This window comes from Falco cherrug, chromosome 5, assembly GCF_023634085.1.
Source record: "Falco cherrug isolate bFalChe1 chromosome 5, bFalChe1.pri, whole genome shotgun sequence".
NCBI lineage: Eukaryota > Metazoa > Chordata > Aves > Falconiformes > Falconidae > Falco > Falco cherrug.
The window spans coordinates 28,532,153-28,548,801 of record NC_073701.1 but is presented as its reverse complement, the minus strand read 5'-3'; the positions used below and the strand labels follow the sequence as shown (position 1 = coordinate 28,548,801).

General features: G+C 48.8%; 2 protein-coding genes across 3 annotated transcripts in view; one reads left to right on the top strand and one right to left on the bottom strand.

Moving 5' to 3' along the window:
- DENND2A (DENN domain containing 2A) overlaps window positions 1-3,655 on the bottom strand; it is a 60,170-nt gene extending 56,515 nt beyond the window's left edge. For both annotated transcript variants that reach the window (XM_055711509.1, XM_055711510.1), the window contains exon 1: window positions 3,519-3,655. The gene's annotated coding sequence lies outside the window, so the exon portion shown is untranslated. The remainder of the gene's footprint in view (window positions 1-3,518) is intronic.
- A 1,758-nt stretch (window positions 3,656-5,413) lies between these two features.
- Window positions 5,414-16,325, top strand: ADCK2 (aarF domain containing kinase 2). The gene is made up of 8 exons (XM_005435058.4): window positions 5,414-6,367; window positions 7,088-7,234; window positions 8,766-8,894; window positions 9,548-9,643; window positions 11,650-11,901; window positions 13,352-13,480; window positions 14,144-14,197; window positions 15,445-16,325. Exons 1-8 carry the CDS (start codon window positions 5,450-5,452, stop codon window positions 15,586-15,588), a joined length of 1,869 nt encoding a protein of 622 aa, XP_005435115.2. The 5' UTR covers window positions 5,414-5,449; the 3' UTR covers window positions 15,589-16,325.
- The last annotated feature ends 324 nt before the right edge of the window (window positions 16,326-16,649 follow it).

The following is a 16,649-nucleotide window of genomic DNA, read 5'->3' as shown; positions in this document are numbered from 1 at the left end:
AGCCTGTTCTGTGCCAGGCTTCCACCCGAGGACACGGTCCTCGGTTGAAAATCCAGGTTGTAGAGGGTCAGCAGCTCCAGGGACTCTAGCTTCTTTCTTCTCTTCGGCACTCAGGTTCAGGATCACCCAAGGTGCCTGCAGAAGCCTATATTTCAAATGCACAGCCTTCATGAAGTCAGGAGCCCGGAGTTCAGTCATACAGTGTACACAAGGCTGACCACAGACACAGAGAATGAAAAGTGGTCTTCACTAAAACCTGGGCTGAAGCCACCAGCAAATGGCATGCATATTCACGCATTTCAGCCTTTGCTTTCATTTCCAGTAGTTGGTAAAGCTGCTTAGAGGTGGAAAGGAGAGAAAAATCCCATAAGCAAGATGTGTGCTATTGTGCTTTCTACTGCACTTCAGAGGTGCAATCAGGAAAACACTGTCTCTTCTCCAGCCCGGAGTAAAACAGTGCCTACAGATCAGTACCCCTCCGATGCAATGTACATGAGCTCTATCTAGGCAAAACTGAGCTCACTCATTGTCAGAACTCAAATGCAACAAGGAATTTCTTTCTAGCTATGTCCCACTCCCTTCCTCCCTGTGGAGAGCGTTCTCAGTCTTAAGGAACTGCGATGCAAGTTCATTAAAAGTCCTATTTCAGCATTTCCTTCATAGTAGAGGCCTCTTCCAGCCAGCTCTTGGGATCCCGCCAACAGACATATCAGCCACTAGTACTTAAATCCTTCCGCTAAAAAAATGCTTCCCCAAAGAGCTTATACCCCAGTTCTGGATGCCTATGAGAGCTGATCATCACAATTAACCAGCTTCAACAAGAGTTTAAGAGAGGTACTTCTCCTCTCTGATGGGCTTAATGATGCACTACAGAACCTTTTCTCCCCTTGGTCTAGCCTCCATTTAGGAAGAAGCAGCTTCAGCACAGTTCCAGTCAATAAATAAATGTCAGGTGCTACAAAAGGAAGACAGAACCAGCTGCCTTGGACAATGCATTTGGGGGCATTATCAGGCACTTGTGAAATGCCCAGCATCTCTCCATGTTTAAGAATCTGGCTCTTTCGCGTCAAGGTCTCATCGGCAAATATCTTAAACTTGAGGCAAGGTTTGCATTTGCCTCTGTGCCCCCTGAGCACCCAGCAAAACAGAGGTTTAATTGCTATCCATATGAATTAGCTATTACAGCTGATATTCAGAATAACGCAACGGAAAAGCTCCAGCTTCCTACTGAATTAAGACCATCTCTATACCCACAGCCTTTCACTTAAGTGGTCTTTATTTATCATCTCCTTGTCAAAACAAACATTTCTAACACATAAATACACCAGGCATGGGAGACAGACAAGCATATTATAAGTGCTTGACAAAGGATCTAAATGCCCTTCTTGTTTTTGGAGAACAAAAAGCATCACATGGTTGTGTTTGCAGACAAAATGTCCTAAAAGATTTCCCAAGGCAACAAGCTAGGGACACTACTGAAAACAATTTGGGACACTCCATGCACACTTGTGGTCTACAAGGACTACTATACTTGGGGATCTGAGCTGATAAACACAGAACAACTTCTGTGTTGACTGTTGGGACAGGGACACCAAAGGCCAACCTGGGCTTCAGCATACAACCTTCTCATCCACAGGCAGAGAGAGGTCCCAGCTGAGCCATAAATCTTTAGCCTGCTTTTTACATCTCAGGTCACTCCAGCGCCTTGTTTTCAGTGTTTTCTCTTCTGTTTCTCAAAGAGGCACTGTATTACCCTGGGAAATCCTGTGGCTTTCCTCTCATTTCCATACTTAGCATTTTCAGTTGTTTCCAAGTCTGTCCCAACATGGTAGATATCCATTCTCACATGCTGAAATACTGTTTGGATTATTTTAAAACAACCAACCAAACAAAACAAGAAAACCCCAAAGCCAACCACCACCAAACCCCATAAACACTACCCTGATGACAACAATTCAGAATGTAACACAAGGGTCGAGGAAACACATTCCTTTCCTCTGGCAGGATGCAGTAACAACTCCCTTTCTGGTGATTCAGAAACAGAGCCTGTACACTTTATTGGCCTTTGCTACCACACACCAAGAATGAGTGGTCAGTAAGGTGGCAGCCAACACAGAAACCAACTTTTTAATCCATCAGCAACACCAGCAGCTCCCCTCCCAGAAGCAAATGAAAGCTCCATGGAAATCCCTCTGCCCCTCTATGCTCTCAGCTGAGCTCCAGGTCAGAGATGCTCCTTTCCAAAAGGAACAACGCTGCCTAAATAGCAAGGGCAAAGGTGGTGGGGAACACCTCAAGGTCAGGAACAGCTCCCACACAACTTGTTGACCTGTCCAGGAAACAAACTGTGCTCTTGTAAAGAGCAGGGACAAAGCAACCCATGCTTAGCATTCACTACCTGCTCCTCTGAGGCTCCAGTGCAGCCCCAAGCAGTCAGAAAGCCATATTGCCCCCTACACCATCCCTCTTCCAGCACCGAGCATCAAGAGCAAGGCTTCTTGAAGACTCACAATCAAAACCTCTGAAAGAATCCCCAAACCCTTGCATAGTTTACCTTTCCGTTTGCATTTGACACCCTGGGACCACAGACGCAGACAGCTCTAAGTTCTTTCCTGTTCCCTTCCCAGCCACTGTTCCCATCCATGCCTAACCCATTAGCACCCATCATCCCTGGGTACCACAGCAAGAAGGCAAGCTGGCGTTTCTCTCCCCAGGACAGATGAATATTCTCATGGATCCTAAGCAGGAGTCAGAAATGCCACCCTTGGTCAATGCATTTAAGGTACAGGCTGCACGGCCGTGCAAACGTTTTCTCCTGCCGGAGGCAAAGTAAGAGAAAAGCAAGCTATGCAGAGCAGAAAGAAATGCAGAGCTATGATCACGGAGAGATTCAGGGCTTTGCTGCAGCTGAGGACTCTGCTGCTTGCTCCAGGAGGGCCCGGGTTTCCCCCAGGGAATTTGCTCAAAGTTTCGCCTTTTTTGTTGCCGGAGACCGAGGCAGGGCTGAGTTGACCCAGGGGCCCCGTGCCGGCTGGCTGGGCTGCCGCTGCTCCTCTACGCCATCGCTCCCGAACCACTCGGGTCGGCTTTTCAGCAGCTCCCCACGTCCCCGCGGCCCTTCTCCCACCCGGCCTCGGCCGAGAGCCGCCCCGGCAGCCCACCCGCACCCGGCGGGGGACGGAAGGGAGCAGCAGCCTTCCCCGTCCCGGCGGGAAAGCGGCGGGGACGAACGGCGGTACCCTCAGCGGCTGGGAGGATGGGGGGGGACTCGGCTCACGGCCCCCAGTTTCCGTCTCTGCAGCGAATACAGTACCGGGGGGAAGAAAAACCGATCGGGGGGGGGGGGGGGGGCGGGGGCGAAGGGAAAAAGCGATAAGAGATTTTTTGGAGCGGCACCGATCCCCCGCGCCCCGAGAGACGAGCGGTCTGCAGGCGGCGGCAAGCTGCCTCCCGGCACCCCTGCCCGCTCTCCCCGCTAACGCCCGCCGCTGCCCCCGGCCCGCTCCGCGCCCCCCTACCTTCCTCGGCAGCGGCAGGGGTGGGGGGCCGTGTCCCGGCATGGCGGCGGCGCCCAGCGCCGGGCTGGCGGCGTGCGGACGCGCGGCTGGGGGCTTCCCCGCCCGCCGCGCCATGCAGCGCCGCGCCGCTGCCACCGCCCCCCGCCGCCCCGGCCCCGGCCGCCCTCCGGCGGGAGCGCCGCCCCGCCCCGCCGCCATGGCAACCGCGCCCGCCCCCCGGGAATACCGCGTCCTGCGCCGCCGGCCCCCGCCCAGGGCGGCGGGGGGCTGGGGCTGCGCGGAGGTGAGGGGGGCAGCTGCTGGCAAGGCCAGAAATAAAAATAATTAAAAAAAACGGGGGCGCAAAGGCGCCTTTCTGGTTGCAAACAGAAACACCCGAGGGAAAGCGGAAAGTCCCGACTTGCCACCAAAACAGCACCAGGTACACCAACAGCTTCCCGCTGCTGCGGCGAACCTGTCACGGCATCCGATCAGCTCACAGACGCTTCACGGGAGAGCGGCTGGCCAGGGAAACCTCAAGTCTGCAAAACAATTTCCATCAGCTGGTCTGTTCACCTGTGTGGGGCCATAATCCAGCTCCCTGTTAGCACAGATGTGCTCGGGTCAGGTCTGAGCTACCCATTAAAGCCAGGGAGGGATCTGGATTGGAAAATGAATTAATTCTTCCTACAGGCTTTTTTTTCGCAGTGTACATTAAAATGGAAATCCCCCTCGCAGAAGTGTGCAAATACACCCAAAGCTGGGAGCCAGCTGAACTCCTGGTGTGAAAGGCCACAGCTCCCAGCCCAAAGCATCCCCGCACAGGACAGCGGCTTTCCTGAATCGCCATGATAGCAGCGCAAGTTGCAGCATCACCTCTACGGTGGCTGTCTCCTGACACAAACTCTTTGACAGGCTGTGCTCACACACACCAAACCTCTCAAAGGGGGAGCCACAGATGATGTTGTCAGCTGCATCCTCAGCAGTGGGTACATTAGTTTCGATTTTTAAAAGGCACATGTCCTTTGCAAAGGAAATGAGCAATCCTCTGTATCTGTGTAATTACAGACAAGGTTAACACGTTGCCAGCTGATGCAGGAATAAGCAGGAGACCCAGCACTGCCATCAGCAGACCTTTTGTGGGGCAGAAGGCCCAAGTTCCAGAGCAAGCCTGGAAAGTGAAACAGCTTGTTAAGTCTACTCAGCTACCATCACCTCAGGAGGCTTTTGCTTTTAGTTTCTTTTACTAGTATGGATGAATCATCATGTGCCCTCAAAGACATTACTCAAAGCACTGATTACTTCATTAGTACCCTGCTAAGGAAACCACTAATAATCACAGCACTTCACCTGCCAACATATGGCCACCACTAGAATGCCACAACTTTTGCTTAAAAATAAAAGGTCATTGCTAGCTTCCTACATCATGGAAGAAAAAGGAGAGACAACCAACACCTTACAGTGGCTGAAATACACCTGGTGTGTGTCAGCCCCATTGCTTCACCACACCAGTCTGAACCGGGGTAGGCTCAAAACCAAGAGGGCAAGAGCCCACCTTAACCATCAACAGGGAGGGAGGCATGAAGGCCTCCAGCCCTAGCAAGGGCCCTTTCCCTCTCATCCTCCTCCGGTACGCCCAGAGCCCAGAGCCCAGAGCCCAGAGCCCAGAGCCCAGAGCCCAGAGCCCAGAGCCCAGAGCCCAGAGCCCAGAGCCCAGAGCCCAGAGCCCAGAGCCCAGAGCCCAGAGCCCAGAGCCCAGAGCCCAGAGCCCAGAGCCCAGAGCCCAGAGCCCAGAGCCCAGAGCCCGACGCTCCCTGCGAGGCGGGAACAATCACCTCACAGCTCGCCGAGGCGCTCGCTCCTGCCCCTTTAAGGGGCGGGCCGCCACCGCCCGCCGGCGCTGATTGGCCCGCCCCCCTTCCCCGGCGGCCGTTGGCGGCGGCGGGCGGACCATGGTGGCGGGCGGCGCCGTGCGGCTGCTGCCGCTCCCGCGCCCCCTCCTCGGGTGGGCCGCCGGGGCGAGGGGGGCGCTGCCCGGCTGGGCGGCCGCGGGGCGCGGCGGGCTGCGTGCCGGGCGCTGGGTCGCGGTGGCCTTGGCGGTGCCCGCCGGGACCGGCTGGAAAGAGAGGCCGGGGCAGCGGGGGCCGGTGTGGGCGGGGGAGCGCGGCCCAGAGCGGCCGCCCCGCGGGCTGCTGCGGCGCGGGGGGCTGGCGCTGCGGCTGGCGCTGCGGGCCTGCGGGTTGCTGCTGCGCTTCGGCCCGCTGCTGCTGCTTTACCCGTTGAGCCGCCTGTGGCCTGGCCTGGGTGCCCTGTGGCTGCGGCTGCTGCGGAGGGCAGCCGAGGCGGCTGGCCCAACCTGTATCAAGCTGGGCCAGTGGGCCAGCACCCGGAGGGACCTCTTCTCTGAGGCCTTCTGCGATGAGTTCTCTAAGCTGCACGTGGAGGTGAGCCCACACCCGTGGGGCCACACCGCCGAGCTCCTCAGGAAGGCCTTTGGTGAGGACTGGACGGGAGTCCTCAAGTTCCGAAGCCGGGAGCCGGTTGGCTCGGGCTGTGTCGCGCAGGTGTATAAAGCCTATGCCGACCTCACGGCTGTTGCCGGCTGCCAGGCCGAGGAGCTGGTGCGACGCTCGGAGTTAAGGTCTGCTTTTGAAGCGTGGGAAGTGTCAGGCTTTAGAGGTCTCCTCAGGTGGCTGAGAAGGAGGAAGAGCCGGGAGATGTGGGGTGAGAGGAATGGGGCGGAGCTGAGCCCAGCAGACTGCTCCCAGGGAAGGCCTGCGAGCCGGGTGTCCTTCATGGAGCAGATGGCCAAACCACTCCTGAATGCAAATCCTTCATCAGCCAGGCATCTCGTACCTGTAGCTATTAAAGTAAGTCAAACGTGTCTGGTAGATGGGTGAAAACAAAGCGTGCTGGATGAGGCCAATCCGATTTTAATTCCCATGGAGATGGGTAGCTGGCTAGGGCCAGGTGGAGTGAGAAAAGTGATGCTTGTCTCCATTGGTGTCTTTTCCTCAGCATTTGTGTTCCAGCCAGCTGTGATCCAGACTTGCAGTGGCCCCAGCTCTTCCCTGCCGGGAGAGCTTGTGTACACATACTGCCTATGGCACCATTTGACATGACATGTGGATACCAGAAATGCCAACAAGGGCCCAGTTTACATTAAAAGAATGAATATTAAGCTTCATTTCACCTTCCAGACAATGAAAGCCCTTCTCTGCTCACATGAAGAAATCTGGAACAGATAAGTTCTTTCCAGCAAAGTTTATTTACAGAAATCTTGTATTTGAGCTGTGCCAAATACTAGTCAGTACTACATGGCAGGGACAGGGCAGGAGCATGAAAGCAGTAGAAAATGGCATTGGGTGAGACCGTAGTCTCCAGCACAGATATAGTCCATTTGACAATTATACAGTGTTTCTCCACAACTTAATCCATGGCAAATGTGAATTTTTTTTGAGGACTAGCTGGGGAAGCCTTGTTAGCTCCAGTCTAATAAGCTGGGTTTTGTCTATTTGGAATGTATCACTTAAGATGATTGAAATGAAGCGTTTCAGGAGTTGATCCTGCCACTGTTCGTTCTTGTGCAGGTTCTGCACCCTGGGCTGGTCCACCAAGTCCAGATGGATCTGTTTATAATGAAGATGGGTAGCCACATCATTGAACTTCTCCCTGGATTCAAGTGGCTCAGTTTGACAGAGATTGTCAAGGAATTTGAGAAGCTTATGATTCAGCAGGTGCGTGCCATGCCATGGTCCCCATGTACTGAAACAAAACTGCCCTTTGTCTTGCTTCTGGCTGGCTCTAACTCTGTTCTTAGCGCTATTTTTTAAAGGGTTAGATGAAGGCTTGCTTATTCTTTATTCTTGTCAGTCGCATAATGTTACTGTAGGAAAGTTTATATGCTTACAGCGTTAAAAAGCAAAGCAATTAAAAAATCTAACAATCTTTATTAGATGTAAAAATCTTTTTTTAGACTTTGAGTATGTTTTCTCGTGAACAGCCCGAACAGCCAGCTAGCCATAGTCACAGTCCTTTTTGCACCATTATGAAAGACGAACACTGGTGAGAGACCTCACCTTAGGAAAAGAATCCAAACAAGTGCACAGATGTGTTTTTTCTCTTTAATCCTATGCATATGTTTGCAATCTGTACTCACTGGTCATGTTTGTTAGTGCTGAGATATATATACAGGCATAACTAATGTACTTTCACATAAGTTATTAATATGTTTTATGTTGTATTGTCATCAGGCTTATAGTATTGGTAAAGTTAAGCTTTTCAAATAGATCTGAAAAGTCCTGATTCGCTAATGTCTTCTAAAGACACAGTCCTGAAACATCCTTACTACCAAACTTGCAAAGATTTCACTACAGGCTTAATTAGGCTTAGGTTTCTATTAAAACAAACGATTACCTGCTAATTCTATTTTTGCATCTAGACTGCAGAGTCTGAAGTCTGTTACGAGCTTTTGAAAGCTTTAATTCTTTTCTACTCTTGCAAAAAATCTGCACAGTAAATCCATGTTGTAAACTGTTGACTGTATTCAGAGGTTACTCGAGGTCATTAGTACCAGTTTAGTCCAGCAGAGTTTTTGGTGGATGCACTGAAGACTGAGAATCAGGAGAGCATCTGATATGCTTGTTGTAATTTCCTTTCATTTCTTTTTGAAAGAACAAGAAGTATTCCTGGGGTATTTCTCCTTGCTGGATGAGGGAGGTGAGGCCTCCTTGAGCAGCAGCAGTGGGCAGGAAAGATACCCTTGTGTCAAGGCATTGGATCACTGAAGAGCTAGGGCCAGGACTTTACACAATGGGGTTTTTTGTATGTGTTCATTAAATTTCTTCCTGCTATGGCTGCCTAACTGTAAAACAAGGCAAGGGCTGCAGTTCTTCTAGCCTGTCTGCCTGCCTTGCTATTTGGACAGTAAGCTTTGGTTCAGGATCTGTCTTACCCTTGAAAATGATGTAGTCCTGGTCTTTTTTGAGACACCATGCCTATAGTAAGAGTCACATGTACTTTGAAGGTGCTGGGTTGTGGGCCATCCGCTACTTAGTCTGTTACTCTATTCTTCCATCAGGAAAGCCTTATAGCTTTGAAGAAGCATGTAAGAAGCACCACTCTATTTTGTTTTCATTCTAGCTTTTGGACTAGTTTTGTTGGTATTGAGTATTGCACCGTACGGTCATATCCTCATACAGGATCCTGAAGATCTAATTCGAACTGAATCTAGTTTCCAACCTCCTTTTTTTTTTTTTCTCCCTTGAGATTGACTTGCGCTATGAAGCCAGAAATTTGGAGCGCTTCCGACAAAATTTCCTAGATGTTGATTTTGTGAAGTTTCCAACTCCCCTTTGGCCTTTAGTAACGACAGATGTTCTAGTGGAAACATTTGAGGTAAGAACTGCAGGGTCTGGGATTGGTGGTAGCAGTGAGAAGGCCTATAAGAGAATAAGCCAAGGAGGTGTTTTTTTGAGGAGGAGTGATCAGAGGCAGAAGGATGTTTTCTCTTATTTGCTTAAAGAGATCGCTGTCCTTCCTCAGTGTCTCTTCCACTCTCTTTGTTTGTAAGCAGTGCATCCCAGAAGACAGGTGGCAGGCAGCTCCACATAGAAGTGAACACTTGGCCTGAAACCAAGCAGACCAGCAGTGTGTCCAGCCACCATGTGCTTGCCTGTGCTTGCAAACCAACACCATGCCTCAACTCTCCTTTGTGGTGGGTCAAAGCAAGGAGCTCAGCAATCTGACACTTTCTGATGCTTGCCTCACTTCCCTTTGTGGATGTCTGAGTCACAGACCAAAGCTACTCTCAGCCTTAGGTTTTGTGCTGTGATCCTGGCAAGAGTATTTCTGCCCCAGGCTATATCACACCCCCTTTCCAAAAACCAAACACTTGCTTTTCTCATCTTCTCCATCACATTAGGTACAGCCTCTATCGAGCAGGTCCTTTCTACGGTATTGTCACCTTTCCTCAACTCTTGGCATCTAGGTTAAAGTATGGTTGAAGGTGGGACACAAGGTGTGTTTGACTCCAGCTCTGTCTTTTTCAGGAGAGTGAGCCTATTTCGCACTACCTGCATGCGGACATTGCCACAGAGCTGAGGCAGAGAATTGCAAAGATGGGCATGGACATGCTGCTAAAGATGGTAGGCACTTGGCTGAGGCTAGAAGTAAAGGTTGTTTTCCTGCAGAAGTTATTCATTTGGGGTAATAAGACAATATGGCAAAAGAGAGAACCATTTTGCTTCCCACATCTCCTACTGCTCTCCCCATGGACTCAGATATATGGCTGTACCTTTTGGAGATGCTAGGTATCTCGTGGTAACCCAGGACTTGGGCCGTTAGGGCACTGTGTAGCTCCTGAGCTGGCTGAAGGAGGATCTGTACCTCATGTGCAGTGTAACACGATCTGAGTAAAGCCTGGGCTAGATACACCACTGCTTTTGACATGGAGATTTTTCCACTGTAGAAAGGCAATCTGCTTGCACGCAGTAGGGTCAGCCTATGCAACTTGATCAGTGTATTGCTTAGGAAACCCACTAATCCATTTAATGAATATTCACATATTACCCAAGTACTGTGAAGTGCAATGTAATTGGCAAATACCATGTTCTCTGCAGAGACTATGGATGCAACTCACAGGTAAAACAGCTAGCTAGTTTCTTCATTTATTGACTCCTCCTCCAAACTGCCTTTTTTAAAGAAAGAACTAAATACAGAGTAAAGAAAACAAACTTAGCCAGATTGAGCTTATGATTCAGCTTCAGGCTGTCTAGTTCTTCTGTGGTTGAAATAATCACACATGATCTGGGAGAGGGTGACACAATTGTCTTGTGAGGAGCCATGAGAACTAGCAGGGAAGAGTTGCAAAAGAACCTCACAGTACTGAGTGCGTGGGCAGTAAGTGTCAGATGAAATTCAATTGATAACTGCAACGTCATGCTAGGCTGGTGGCGAGGCCTGCAGTTTTGACTCCATGTAGTATAACAGACTCTGAAATAGCTCTTACCACTCTGAAAAGCAATGCTGGAACTAGAATAGTTTTATGCTAACACTGGATTCAATGGTTAGGAGCAAAGCAAAACCCCCAAATTTTAGGAGTAGAAAAGAATTATAGAGCTAAGAAACAACATTATGGCTGTAAGTATAACAAATAGCTGTTTCTTGAACGCTCTGTGCAGTTCTAGTCCCTCACTGTCCAGGACTCTCCTTTCCAAGGGCTGTAACAGAACTAGAAGAGGTGCAGAGGAAGGCAGCCAGGATGATTACTGGTGTGGAAAGACTTCCATACTGGAATGGTGAAATAATTTGACTCTGACTATGGAAAGCAGGTAAATTAGTAGTTTCTGACAGATATCTATGCAGTCATGAATGCCTGAGAGTGAGTAATGGATCTACGGTGTATGGTTTCTCAAAACAAGACCAATGAGAAGGATATAAAATTATCAGAGGTTACTTTTTCAGGCAACACCTAAAAAAATCTTTTTTCACACAGCTCTTTTTACCTGGCAATTGGACAAATTCTTAGGAGAAATCCATGAAAGACAAAGATAACCTCCTTGGGGCAGGAAGTTCAGCAGTCCCAGGTGGCCAGGAGGGTTGGTGGGGAAGTTTTCTGTGCTTGCCCTCTTGCTAGTCCTTTCTGGTGCTGAATGCTAGCAGAGGCAGAGAAATGCTATATATTTGTTTCCTTATCTCTTGTTTTCCTTACTTTTCAATACAGTTGTAATGTGGGTTGATGTCCCAGACCAGACAAACTTAACCATTCACTATAACTCATGCCACTGAATGGCAAATGGCCTATTCTTACTGCATTACTCCTTGCCAAGGCCCACCAGTGTGCCCCCAGTTTAGGGTTAATTACCAAAGAGCACTCCTGTTCCCTGCTGGGACTCCTGGCTGTGCTACCTGATCTCTAGCAAAGACATAGGATTGCTTCATACAGCTCTGCTGACTCCCCTACAGTAGTACCCATGCCATCTCAGCACAGCTGGTCTTCTGCAGAAGCCATTTGCTGTGTTGCTGCCTAGGGTGGTGCACATTAGTAGTGACAGTGAACGGACCAGAAACAAACCTCTGCTGTTTGCCTGGGAGTTTTGGCAGGGGCAGGTTTGGTTGGAATGAGCTGCTCTAAGAGTTGTCTGTCCTCTAGGTTTTTGTTGACAATTTTGTCCATGCTGACCTGCACCCTGGGAACATCCTGGTTCAAGGCATGGCCCACGTCAGCACTAGCTGCAAGGAGCAGACGGCCATCGTGGACCTGTGTGACACTCTTGTGGTGGAAGTGAAGCCACCCCTGAGGCGGCTCTGCCTGGTGCTGCTGGATGCAGGGATCGTGGCGGAGCTGCAGAGCGCTGACATGCAGAACTTCCGAGCAGTTTTCACGGCTGTGGTCCAGGGCCAGGTGAGGCCTCTGTTGTGGGGCTGGGGAAGGGAGACAGATGGGAATCCTGATAGCCAAGGCGATAGTTTTCTATTTCCCCTTACAATCCTCCGTAAGAGGGGAGAGGAGACTTGCTAGCCTGGAAGCTATACCAGACACAGGGATAAGATAGCTGCAGCAAGGGGGCTGCCAGAGTGGAGTGATTTCAGTGACACAGGAGATGGAAGGTGTTAAATGGGAAGCGCTTGCCGGCACTCCCTGGTTAGCAGTACTTCTGGTGCATGGTAGGACTGCCTGGGAGCCACTTGCAGTTGGGACTGTTGCAGAATCTGCCAGGTTTTGCTAGAGAAGAGGAGGGGATGGATTAACAGTTTCCACAGTTGCAGACAACTCTGGAAATCAAGAGAGACATGGTGGTCTTCCACACGTGCTCCCTTCTGCAGCCTTGCTGCTGGAAAGCCTGTACGGCATCCTCCATTTGCTGCTGTGTCAGCATCTGTAGAGAAGAGGAAGCAAAAGAGGTGGGGAAAGGGTCTGGCCTCTGCCAGGCTCCTCTGTATAAGGTGAACTACTTTGTCCTTCTTCACACTTTTTTAAAATGAACTCTCAGATGGACTAGGGAATCCAGTGGTGGTGTTTCCTGTTCATTTTGAGAACAAGCATCTGTGCTTATAGTTGCATGTTGCTGTTTCTCAGCTGTGAGTTGGATGGTCCACCAGCATATCTCAAGGGACATGTTTTAACTCGGTCTGTTCAATCTGCCGAAGCATACCGAGGAGTCAGTGCTAAACTGCGTGTTCAGGCCCATCCTGTGCTGCCAGACTTCTCAGACACAAAGCAAAAACTGCAAACGTTTGATTGCAAGTCCTTAGTGGCTTAGGCTGGGTGTAATTCATGATCTACAGGTGAAAAACTTCTACGGTCTCTGCCAAACCTGGGCCTCTGGCTCTGCGTTGGTGTCAGACATGTCTTCCAAGAAGATCTATAGAGCCTCTCACAAGTGAAGCTTGGGTATGGCTCCTCCCATTTCTCAGCAAGCGTCTGCTGTTGCAGAATCAGCTCACTCTTCCTCTGCAGTTTGCAAATGGAAGGTTGGACTTGGCCCACAGGGCAGGTTGATATACTTTACACCATTATCTCCTCTGCTAAGAAGAAAATGCCAATCCTGTGGGTTTTACTTCCCCCCCGAAACTTCTGATTGCCTGAGAGATCTTTGTTGTGTTCTACCCAACAAGATCTGCAAGATACCAGCTAAGATTTTTGGACTGGTTCTGCTCTTCCTGCACCCGCTTCTGTTGCTTCATTGGGTCTCTGTTGCTGGAAGAGGAAGGCATAGCCCTGAGAGTTCTCCCCTGCCTCCTCCAGGGACCTTCGCAGCAGAGCCCTTCCAGGGACGATGATGTGCAGCTCCCTGTAGGCCTGCTGGCACCAGTGACCAAGTTCTGATTCTCCTTTTCAACTTGTCTCACAGGGGGAGAGAGTGGCAGAACTGATCCTTCATCACGCCCGTGCTAACCAGTGCCAGGATATTGAGCGATTTAAAGCTGAGATGGCGGAACTAGTGACCAAGGCCCGGGGGAACACCATTGCCCTAGGAAAGGCAAGTGCACAACGTCCCACCCTCACTTACCTGTAATTCAGTGCAACTTGGCTTTCAGAATGGTCCGTGTGGGAAGGCCGGCTCTGATCTCATCAGCACCGCCAACCAGTACTGGGTGCTTTTGGTCTCCCAGGCGCAGCAAAAATCCATAAAATACTTTCTTATTTCCTCCTAATTGAAAAATGTATTTTGTTCATGTGGGTGTTGTTGGTGGCGTGTTTTTGGGGGTTTGTCTTTTTGTTGGGGTTGTTTGTTGATTTTTATTTTTTTTTAATCGAACATCTGCAGCTCCCTGTGAGGAGTTGCTGAGCCTGGAGTTACAGCTTGGATCCTGTTAGCTAAGGCCAACCTGGGCACTTCAGAGAATGTAGTGTGGTGGGACTGAGTGAAGTAATGCATGTTGTGTACTGCTGTGAGGTCAGACGTTCCCAGCCTTTCTGGGCTAGCGGGTAGGCAGAACCACAGGTCACAGCTGAACTCCTTATCCCAGGCAGGGTGTGAGGGGGATCATACCTTGATGCTGGCTGTTGTCAGCCCAATAATCTTGTCCCACCACTAGAGCCAAATGCTAACAAACACTTAGAAGAATCCTGCCTGTCACGCACATGGCTCAATCTTCTTGACCACAGTTTTTTTGATCAGTTAACTTCTTTTGTATTCCAGCTTCAGGTGGCAAATCTCCTCTCGAATGTCTTCAAACTATTGATGACCCATAAGGTGAGGTCCTGTCACTGTCTGCCTTCAATAGTTGAAAGTTCATTTGGGGAGGGAGAACTACTGCGAACATGAAGGGCTGACAGGGAGCAGGACTGTGACTTCTGAAATGAACTGCTACAAGGGGAACTGCAGGAATGCATCCAAGTGTTGGAGACGTGCTGTTTCTCAGGTCTTGATGCACACCCTACCAGGACCAATTTCTGTTTTGTTGGGTTTTGTCTTAATGCTGCATTTAATGGTTGATACTATTTACTAAAACGAATGTTTTTGTAACGCAAAGTTTTTCCTATCTTTTTTTTTTTTTTTTTTTTGTCCCTTAGAAGCAGAAAATGAAATTTAATATGTGTTCCACTTGTATATCACTGCATGCTTTCCTCCCTGGACCTATTTCTTGATATGGGGTTATGTAACAGCACCAGGCCATTTTACTGGTTTGTTAGAGGCCTCAAAAGTGAGAAGCTGCTCACAGGACAGAGGTTCCTTCTTATAACTGATACTGTTTGAGGGACAAGTTTCCACAGTTGCAGACAACTCTGGAAATCAACAGAGACATGGTGGCCTGAACTAGAGTTGATGAGAAGGTTGTCGGCAGGCTGGGCAGCCCTGTGGCTAAGAGTCCCTCTAAACATTCCTTAGGTAGAGGTTTTTGTCATTAAGCTGGTTTCTAATAACATGAAATGTGATTTAGGCTCTTATAAAGCAAGTTCTTCCAGCTCCATAAATTCTTCATGCCCTGGTATGCCTTGAAACCGTCGTGGTGTCTGGCTGGGAACTGGGGGGCAGTTTGTTGACATGCAGAGCAGAGGATAGTTTCCTCTGTGATCTGTGGGGGTCTTTTGTGGCCATTCAGAAGGTGAGCTCCCCCTCACACAAATGCAAGTGTTCAAGTATGTTAGATACCACCGCAGCTTATAACTACACTAGCAATAGCGAGCACTTTCTAAGCTCCTGCTGTTCCAATATGGAAGAAAAAAAATCCCATTCCCCTTCTGGGAATTGAAAAACAAACTCTCAGGTTCCCTTAGGGCCCTTGCCCTGAAACTGTTGTCTTATTTTTGGGCCTGCTGCTGGATTTCAGTGAGTTTTGAAACTCCCAAGTGATGGAGTTGCAGTATAGTTTCAGGTGTGCATATCTTCTCTCCAGCCTCTTCCCTTCCCTTTCAGCTTAGCTAGAGCTGGTACCTCTGTGGAACAGGCTCAGAAGAAAATAAGGTCTGCTGAGACCATTTAGTCTCTTGTGGTTCTAGGTGAAGCTCGAGAGCAATTTTGCTTCCATCATCTTTGCCATCATGGTTCTGGAAGGACTTGGTCGTTCACTGGACCCTGAACTGGACATCCTAGAGGCAGCTAAGCCACTGCTCATCAAAACTGCAGCTTCTGTCCTTGAATAGACTCTTGTGACTGCTGCCCTCTCACTGTGCAGGGTTACCTGTGCTGTCTGTGAGCTGACAGAGAAAGAAGCTGAAGGTGAGAAGTCACACGTATTTTGGGGACACACCATGCAGTGGTTACTCTCCATTAATGTTGCCTTCAGTTGTTTCAGCCACGCACCAGGCATGGGATGATGAGAAGGTCTATTCCAGAAACTAGGAAGGCTTTGCACAATTTGAGAGTTCTGACTCATTACACAGTTTTAAGAACTAATGTATTCTGGTACTTTTTAAACTGACATATCATGTAGTTTAGGTGCACAAGATCACTGCAGACTGATGAGAAAAGCTGTCTTACTTGTCTAAAAGTCTTTAAAAAGGTGTTCATTGATCAAATCTGTTTTGAAATATATCAGGTTAAATATTTATAATTTACTGACTTAGCTGTCATAGTGGTGTGAGAAATGATGTTCTAACGCCACCTAAGCAACTAATTCAGTCTGAAAAAAGCCAGAAAATCTTTTTGTCTTTTGTACTTTTAACTTCTACTTTTATTGTAGAATTATCCTGAGATCTTGCATGGAGTGGTCTGTTCTTAGTCATTTTGGATGATAAAAACAGACCAGTCAATTTGATTTTTTTCAAGCTTCCATACTCCAGCACAATACTATAGGAGTTTGGATTATAAACAGCAAAAGAAAATATTTGCCTAGACAGAAAACCTAATTCTATAATAAAACCCAACTTTTGGAAATATTTGTACTGGTCTTTTTTTTTTTTTTTTTTTCCCTGAAGCTCAAAAAAAAGTAGGGTTTTTTTTGTGTGCGTACTTCCTTCCTACTACCCTCCTTCCTGCTCCCCTAGTCTCACTCTAGTTAACTCAAAACCTTAACTAATATGCAAATTCTTGAGTTTTGTTACCAATAGTTTGCAAAACAAGGAGTCTAAGCATTTTCCTAATGGTTAGAAAACACATTGTAAATGTTTAAAATTAAATAAAGCCAGCAAAAGAGCTAGATCATACATGGCTTTTACAGTCAGTTATTTTAATAGTAGTATTAAAATTATTTTATGGCTGTATT